The sequence below is a fragment of the Anas platyrhynchos genome, chromosome 24 (assembly GCF_047663525.1).
Source record: "Anas platyrhynchos isolate ZD024472 breed Pekin duck chromosome 24, IASCAAS_PekinDuck_T2T, whole genome shotgun sequence".
In the NCBI taxonomy this organism is placed as follows: domain Eukaryota; kingdom Metazoa; phylum Chordata; class Aves; order Anseriformes; family Anatidae; genus Anas; species Anas platyrhynchos.
The window spans coordinates 2,130,074-2,138,923 of NC_092610.1; the positions used below are offsets into that span (position 1 = coordinate 2,130,074).

Consider the following 8,850-nt stretch of genomic DNA (forward strand, 5'->3'; position numbering starts at 1 on the left):
ATCATAGCTCCTGCAGAGCCCCTGCAGTGGTGCAAGCAGCAGTAAAAATTCACTGTGCTGTTTTAATGTGAATACTCCAAAGCCAAGCAGGAGGAATTCCTGCTCTGGAGGACTTGGTCTCTTCCTACCAGCACCTGAAAGCTGCCTCAGAGTCTGATGGTTGGTCTTGGAAGCAGATGGGCTCACAATTCTGCAGCATGAGCAGGCAAGCTAGGATTTAGTTTTGCTAGTACTTGAATATTCATTGCCCCAAAGTACACGGCAATTCTGGAATATTAGAACCTGTTTTATTCAGAGATTAAATGTTAGATGCATCTGCCAATCATACCAGGACTCTAGTGTTGTTAATTGGATGATAGTGTGATGGAAGAACCATGTCTATAAAGAAGTCACGCAGATTTTCTTTGTTTCTTTGTAAACAACTTAGAGAACCTGGAAACAACTTAAATGCTCACTAAGATGAAGGGGGGAAACCAAATCACAAAGAAAAAGATTTAAATTATACTGCTTCAACTATGGTGTTGTAGTCTCAATGTAACTTTCATTTTCTTTGCTGTTTCTCCATCACAGTTTTTGTGACTAGGACTTTTAAAGCCGCCTTCTGTAATGTTTTCTTCCTTTCTTTGCGTTGACAGTTCTGAAAGTGTGAAGCAGAGAAGTGATGTATTTTACCTTCAACCTGAGCGCTCCTGTGTACCCAATAGCCCCATGTGGTATTCCACATTGCCAATAGACCCAGGAACTTTGGACATCATGTTAACACGTATTCTTATGGTGAGGGAGGTACACGAAGAACTTGCCAAAGTCAAATCAGAGGACTCTGATATTGAGTTATCAGACTAACTGAAGCGGGGTATTTTCCTTTGAATACACATCAGAAGCACCAAACTGTGAATACGTCCAGCCTTTGGAAAAATGTGTATTAAATAAGCCAAGATAATGTCACCTACAGGCATATTTTGAACCACAGCGGATGTACAAACTGGAACTGGAAGGAGGCAAGCTATGTAGGCTGCAAGAAACAACGTCCTGTGGCAGGCAGCGATAAATCCTCTGAACAAATTCAAGATGAACTAACCTATTTGAGTGGTGCATAAATCCTTCATCTGTTTAGGGTTTTAAAAAAATTGTGAGATATTTTTAAGGAAAATGGTTGTGTAAAATCTACCATGACGATATCGGGCATGGAGAGCTAGACCGTGGCTCTCGTGACCTCGCAGCCTGCTGGCTGGCAGTCCTCGCTGCCAAAGAACACGTGGAGATCTGGGAGCTCTTCACGAGGACAGGAAAGCGGTGGTATTTAGACAGGCAGACACCTTCCGTTATAAATACACGTACACATACGCTTTTATAATATTTTTTAAAACTGGGATCAAACGTTAGCGAGGCAGAAGCCGCTGGCGTATCTGCCGGGGAAGCTGTCTAAACGGACAACTGTCTGGCTGCTGTTCAATGGTCACACGATGCCAGAGTCTAGCTCTCGGTCCAGGCTAATAGCTAACTCTACCTGTTTGGTCTTCGATGTGGAAGAGGTGCTGTAGGTCAAACTTCAGAGTGATCATGTTACGGGACGAACATTTTTGGGTTATGTACAGGAGAGTGACTGTCCTGGGGTATGTGCAGAAAATCCCTTTACTAGCCCAGTAGCTCTGCAGTCTGTTGATTATAATCTAGCAAATACTGTGGTGCGCGGAAATTTTTTTTTCCCTTAAGGCAGCTTTCCTTTCTCCTCTTTCCCCTACTCCTATGTTTTTGGTTATTTTGTAAGGCAAATCTGGAGGGCCTTGTCATTTCAAACGAAAGTTACACGCACTCTTTCTCTTTCCACCTTTGCGACACGCGCCGTGTTGTCCAAAGGATGCAGTATTACTTCTGACAACAGAACTGTGGTAGAAAATTACCATGTGTGTCTTTTTTCCCACCCCACCCAAAGAGATTTAGTCATAGTGTTGGAAAGCAAAAGAGACTTTTTTGAGGCTCGGCTGTTACTGCATCTTTCTGAAGAGAAAAGCTCCCACGTTGTGTTTAGAGGACAGGACATTATCAGATACTGTCTGTACCTCCATTTTCTCAAGCTATAGATGTGTGTTTCTGATGACGAGTTACCACAAATTTGTTGGAAACCCAAACTATTTTTAAAGAAGAGAATTGTATGGGTTTTACCTAGCTCTGGTCAGTTATCCATCTTCTGTAACAGGGGTCTGATATTTGATCTTGTCACTAAAATTTCAAGAGATGAAAATCAGCAGCCTTGAATTATATTTCCTTTTTTTTTTTTTTTTTAATTATTTTTTTAGCAGTAACAAAAGTAATTTAACAAAAATAAAATCAGAAAGTAGTCTATTGACGTTGTGTACTCGGTAGTCCTGTCCCTGCCTGTAACAGATTTCACTGATGTATTTTTTAATACAGAAAACTATGTGAAAAGTAAACCTGCCCCTGATTCTGTCTGATCAAAGCCCATCTGTGTCTGTCTTTTCTGATCAAAGATGCTGCTTTCTCCATGTCCTGGCTTGGCACTCCCGGGGGGAAGATATTTTGGCTGTAATATGTACCCTTCAGTAACCTACCGTGGCAGCACTGGGAGGCTCAGTGGTGATCCTGTAGGTTAATTTCATGTTCTGTGAACACTAACCTGCCCCTTCCCATAGCTACATTAAAATAGTTGGATAGCAGGCACAGTATTTTGTATTGGAATGGTTCAGAGAATGTTTCAGAGAAAAAAAAATCATTCTGGAGAGGATGGTGTATAGGGGTTAAAAAAAAACAACAAAAAGCCTGAGCGGTGTTAGTTGCACACAGGTGTGCCCAGAACCTCACTGTTAGTAGGACACAGGAAGGATCCAGGAATTACTGTATTTTCTGGGCATCCCACGTACGAGTGCAGCAGTTTATGTCCTTATCAGGTTACCTTTGCCCTTTCCTTTCCTTCCCCTGACATCTCTACCTGGGAAATGAGCAAGGGCAGCAGGCAGGACAGGCACGGGGAGGGCAGCTTTCAGTGGGGTGGAGCAGAGGCTGTCAGCAGAGTGATATCACAGCTGAGTTTCCCCTTAACAGACAGGAAGTGTTCCCATAGAATAAAGTAGTGTATTTGTATATTACGAGTAATGTGTTCATTTTGCTTCTCTGAAGACCCTCACTTTCTGTTGTTTGTGAACACTTTCACATACGTTGATTTTTTTCCAGGTACATGGAATGAAAGATTTTCGCCCCTCGCGTTCTCTCAGCAAGGAGAGTTAAATCCCTTTAAGCTTGACTGGCTGTAAGCAACGCTGTTAAACATGGTACTAACTCCTTTTATTTCATAGCTCTGAGATGAGAAGGGGTTCAATGCAGCATCTTTTGGTGATGTAATTTAACAGAACAAATAGTTTCAGTTTCCATTTCTGGAGCGAGACACCTCCTGAGCCATTCCTAGTCAGTCTGGCTAGAGTTCATGCTGACTTGCAAGGTCAACTCATTATCTCCAAGGATTGAAGTATATTTGTGGGTTATATACACAGTATTGAAGTTCTGACAAAGTTGTTTATAATAAAAAGTAGCTGAATCACTCGCTAGCCACGCAACGCTGTTTGTTACTTGAAACATTCTTTTAAGGAGAAAAATCTTGCGTTAGTCTCAGTGTGGACAGAGAAACGACAAAGATGAGAGCGAGACAGACAAGTAGAAGGTAATGCTTCCTGCTGACAGGGTTTCTTACCTATCTGTGTGCCTTTCCACTGCTAGAAACACGTTGTTTAGCCCTCTCTAATTCTCAGTGTGCAGAGATGACAGCACAGCTGTACAGGCTGTCTGGCTGGAGAGTTTGGAAGTGAGCGTGTCCTCGTTACCGAGGATACTCCTGTAGAGAATTGCCAGTTCTGGCCAGTAATGCAAGTCTTGGGGTTTTGCAGAGATTTTTATTTAAAATGCTTCCTGGAGTGCAGCTGCTGCCTATGCAGCGCTGGCATTTTCCTGGCCGCTTTCATCCTGCAAGGTGCGAGGTGCAGTGCGCACCTTCCTGGCTTCAGCTGACTACAGGAGGAACCTGGAGGCACTTTGAATGTCACAGTTAGGTGCAAAAAGAAGCTAAATTATCATAGGAATTATTCTGTCAACCTGATTAATGACTGATCTGAAAGAAAACCCTGGACTTCTCTGGCGGTAGTCTCCAGCCAAGTGCTATCCCCTCCGAGACTTGAAATGAAAGGGCAGCAAAGTCATTTGTTTCATGCTTCCTAAGGGTACGCTCACACAACGGCGCGGCACCACTGACGAAGTTTTAGTGCTGGGGTTACAGATGTTCTGCTGAATGTGCAGTAAAGTATTCGGGTTTTGGTAACAATCTCAATAACTCCTTTCAGTCCCTCGAGCACTAGTTTTGCTGCTGCCTTCGAAAAGAAAACAACAAATGCTATCGGATAAAGTCTTTGCCGTGCTCTTTTCAACCCCCAGTCACCACGCTCTCTGTGCGAATTGGAATTTCGAGTTTTGCTAATATCAGCAAACAGGTGTTCCCCCTGCTTTTCTTTGTCTTTCAGCAGCCATCCATTTGAAACAGTCCTAACAGACAGAGCAGAGGCAAAAGATTTGCTCTCTGGTATTAAGTTGCTGCTAACCTACACTATCTCCCAAGTAGAAGGGACAAGATTTGCAAGATTTGCCTTACAAGATTTGAAGAAATAACAAGTTTTTGCAATCAACTTAGATTTCCTGTTTCTGCAAGGATGTTTACCACCAGTCGCTGCAGAGGCTGCAGTGTTTTGTAGGGCAGTGAACTGTAATGCACAATTACAATGACTGAAATCTATTGAATATTTCTCTGTTTTTCTTTTTTCTTTTTTTTTTTTTTCCCCTTTCTTTTGCATAAGTTGTAAAGGCTTTAAGGAACCCAGACATCTTGGATTCTTCTAGTCCCAGTACTTAAATTTCCTTTGGACAATAACAGTCACTAAGCTAATGGTTTTTCAGCAAAGATTTGTTCTTTAATAAAGACACAAAAACTGGAGTATCTTAGATTATCACTTGCTTGGAGGGAAAAATGGAATTTATTACAAGAAACTGTCAAGACAAACAAAGCATCAAACACCAAATCTCAAAATGCCTCCCAAGTGCACGATTTTAATTAACAAAATTCCAGTCCCGCTTCCTCGTGTTCAGCCTTAATTGATGCAGGCTGCGATGCCCACAGTAAGTACAGCTTGGTAAACTTTGTGGCTTATATTCGATGCTTGGATACACCGATGAGCAGCATCCCTAGGGCCTTCGGTCTACAACTCTTTGACCTTTTTACTCTCTCTACGTTTGTAACACAAAACGAATGCTTGGAAAAGGTCTTTTAGGGCTGGAGCCAGGATTCTCCGTCTAGGAAAAGGGTCTTGACTTGATCCCCAGGTGAGCCACGGACTCGTCCTATAGCCCAGGACCTGGTGTAGGTGTAACTACTGTTGTATAGCTGAAGCCTCATGTTTGGTCCCTTGCCAATCCGTACCTCGGTTGTACCCATCTGTAAATTGGCCAGACTTTCCTACCTCGTTTGGGCATTATGAGGCTAAATTCTGTAGGATGCTTTGCAGCCCCGTGATGAAAGGTGCTATATAGCTGCAAAGTGTTACTTCAAAAGATTTAAATAGGTCACCAGTGCATCATAACCTATATTAAAAAGACTTTTTTCTTATATGAGAATTTATAGAGTTCAATGTATGGTATTAATAAGTGAATTACTGAGACCCCAAAAATAGTTTTTGTTTGAATCGTATCTGTATTCTGCAAAAGTGATTAAAAACCTTTAACCTTAATAAAAGAGTACATCCTCGTTTCCTGTATTATGTTGGAATCTAAGTTTAAAAGCAGAATCTTGCATGTTTTAAGGGGGGAGGGTTTAGTTGTTTCTAAGCCAGCATTGAAATAGCAGCTTAATATCTTCACAGCAAGGCTTGGTCTTTCCCGCATGGCTGCACAGCAGCTCACACTGAGTTTTGCTCCTTTTTGAAGCCTTTGGGATTGGCTGTAATTAGATCAACCACCCCATTTGTCACACGCACCCCTTCCCCGAAACCAAAAGGAGGGGCAGTGGTGGCGTGTCCTCCAACTTTGCAACCGCTCGCCGCTCAAATGTCAAGCTTTCCCTGCTTTTCAGACGATTTCCATGCTATTGCTTATTCTTCTGCAACGTATCTTTTCTTTATCAATGCATTTTTATACAAGCAGAGAGAGAAATAAAGCAGCCACCTGCTCCTGCCCAGCAAGGAAACCAAGTGCCAGGACGTGCCGGCAGGGAGCTGGGCAGGGCTGGTGCTGCCCAGCGCATCCGCGGGCAGGAGGACTCCTCGGCACTGGGTATCCCATCTTCTCGGCTGTCCTAAAATCCCAGAACTGGCCCAAGAGCACACATTAACAGGGAAACAGCAAGCTGGAAAACCTCCTTGAACAGAGCTCGATGTGGCTTCCAGCAAGGGCAGCGAGAGAAAATCCAGAAATGCTGGATCCAGAATTGCTGGATTTCTGAATGCGGTCCCTCACCGTGCTCTGAGGCTCTGCCTGGGCTGTGCCGTGCTCCTTAAATAGTGGGGTTCTTGCCACTGTTCCCAGGTCAGACAAGCAGAGCCCCCCTGGGCACAGCAGGTCAGTCACACAACCCTCTGATTCAGGCACGGGGAAACTGAAATTCTCCCTGGTGTGTCAGCACAGCAATGGCATTTTACAGCTCTTTGGAATTCACGAGTTGGAAGCCCCAAACCCCAACCTCCTCCTGCACAACCTCGTGAACCTGCGGCCATGCCTTGTGCTGGGTGGGGCAGGATCCACGCACCGCTCATCCCTGCGTTATTGCGGTCACCACCAGCTGAGCATGAAGGAAGAAACGTGAAGGTCCAAGGCAGCTGAGGCGCCACTGCATGGGAGCCCCTCTCCCACCCCGTAGAAGGTTTATTTGGCAAGGTTTTTGGGGTGAGGGGCAGAGGGGTGGCTTCTGTGAGAAGAATCCAGAAGCTGCCAAATGGTGGATAAAGGCCCCGCCGCTGGCTGGAGCTGGGCCAATAAGTGATGTTGTGTGCACCTCTGTGAGAGCAGATTTAAGAAAAACCACCACATCCCCTGACACAGACACACACGAGCCACCACGACACATCACCTGCAAAGCCATTTTTATTATTTTCCATGTGCTCAATGCTCAAGTACGTTGGCAGCTCCCTGCGCGGCTGCAGAGGAGCAGCTGGGCTGGCGGGGCTCTTCCTTGCACCGTCCGCTGCCTCCTGGCATTCCTTGGGTTTGCCACCTGGAGCTGTGCTCCACTATAAACAGGCACCAACTGCTGCACCGAGCAACGTCAGGATTGATGTCAGCCCCATTTGGGCAACAACAGGGAGTCCTGCAGCTCCTACAAGGACAGAAAGAGGCATGATGCCTGGGCCCATGGCTGCTCACTGCTGAGGGACAGAGCACGGGACAGAGAGAACCGAGGACTTCTCCTGAGCCATGCCAGTTCACCACCATGCAGGGGCTCTGCTCCCTCAGCACGGCCGAGCCCTTCCAGCTCTCCCTTCTGGTAATGACCAGATCGGCCAACGGGCAAAAGCGCTCCTGGCAGAAGAGCAAACAAATGTCTGCACAGGCCCACAGGTCTTGGGCATGGGGTCCCATATCCCAGCAAGCCCTGACTCTTCCTAGCACACCAAGGATTTATCCCCTCCCCGTGGATTTGGGTGCATAAAGCCAAGGATGCACTGAAGGGCACAGGCTCTGCAGCAAGCTGAGCTCACAACCCTGTTGCTCCTGCATGTGCAACCCTCCGGCCACAGTCCCAGTGCAGCTCAGCACCCCACTACTCACCGAGCCACGGCAGCACGGCCACGATGCTGCCGGCAGCCACTCCTCCGCTGGTGGCTATGGCAGCCGCCGACATCATCTTGGCAGCCGCGGACCCCGCAGTGACGCCGCCCGCCTTAAACCCCAATGCAGAGACGATTGCCGGGGCACCAAGGAGCGCCAGTCCTGCAGCAGGGACACCGACACATCTGCTACCCGCATGCCAGGTCCCATCCCAAGGGGACGGGGTGTCAGAGCAAAGAGTGGGGACTGTGGGGCACAGGGTCAGGGACGCACCATCCCCAGGGAGAAGGGGAAAGGCGTGCAGGGCTTCAGCAGTGGCTGGTGACGGGTTCCCCAGCACACCAGAGCCCGGCTGAAGCCTCGCTGGGTGCCCAGCCCAGGCACGGGGCAGCCCTTGCCCATGAGCTCTGATCACCCACCCCATGACACGGGTGCACCGCGGCCAAGCCAAGGACCAGAAACTTACCTACTCCAGCGGTGCCCAAAAAAATCATATTTCTGATTTTAATTTTCATCGCTAGGAAGAAAGTTGAGAAAAAATCACTCAGCGAGGGCAGAGCTCACCCCCAGGCAGAGAAGATGCTGCAGGACCAATGGCTGCCCCGTTCCACCATCTCCTGCAGGCTTCCCTCCACCCCTAGGACCTACTGTACCTGCTGCTGTGCTTGCAGGACTGCTGCTGTGCTGGCAGTGCCCGTCTGCCCTCTGCACGCCGATAACACGGATAAAAGATGGAGCAGGGAGCGCCCCATCTCACCCAGCACCGCCCCGGGGCCGCCCCATACTCGTCAAATCTCAGCCCAGGAGGAGGAGGCCAGTTTGTTTTCCTCTCGGTTAATGTCCACTGGAACTCCCATGGTTTGGGTTTGTGTAGGAAGAAACACATGGGCGATGCATGAACCTTCCTGATTCTCGGCCTCACCCCCCGAGGGCAGTCAGCAAGCGGCTGTGCGGGGCTCAGGTTAAACCACACCAGGATCCAATGCCTTTATCCGGAGGCTCAGATACAGGGGGGTCACAGGAGAGACCCAGGGGCCT

The 8,850-nt window shown here is 47.3% G+C and overlaps 1 protein-coding gene and 1 long non-coding RNA gene across 9 annotated transcripts in view; one reads left to right on the forward strand and one right to left on the reverse strand.

Annotated features, from left to right (window-relative positions):
• Positions 1-5,807, forward strand: part of LOC101796704 (zinc finger MYM-type protein 4) — a 45,013-nt gene extending 39,206 nt beyond the window's left edge. For 7 of the 8 annotated variants that reach the window (XM_072027306.1, XM_072027307.1, XM_072027305.1 and 4 more), the window contains one exon: positions 636-5,807. In XM_072027306.1, the coding sequence (XP_071883407.1) occupies positions 636-843 (208 nt within the window). In that variant the 3' untranslated portion in view covers positions 844-5,807. The remainder of the gene's footprint in view (positions 1-635) is intronic. The other variant, XM_072027309.1, reaches the window with a different exon arrangement.
• Positions 5,808-7,110: 1,303 nt separating this feature from the next.
• On the reverse strand, positions 7,111-8,567 carry LOC113839772 (uncharacterized). The gene is made up of 4 exons (XR_011804838.1): positions 8,466-8,567; positions 8,279-8,329; positions 7,813-7,974; positions 7,111-7,294 (listed from the first exon to the last, which is right to left on the reverse strand). It is a non-coding gene; the product is annotated as an uncharacterized lncRNA (long non-coding RNA).
• Between the last annotated feature and the right edge of the window lie 283 nt (positions 8,568-8,850).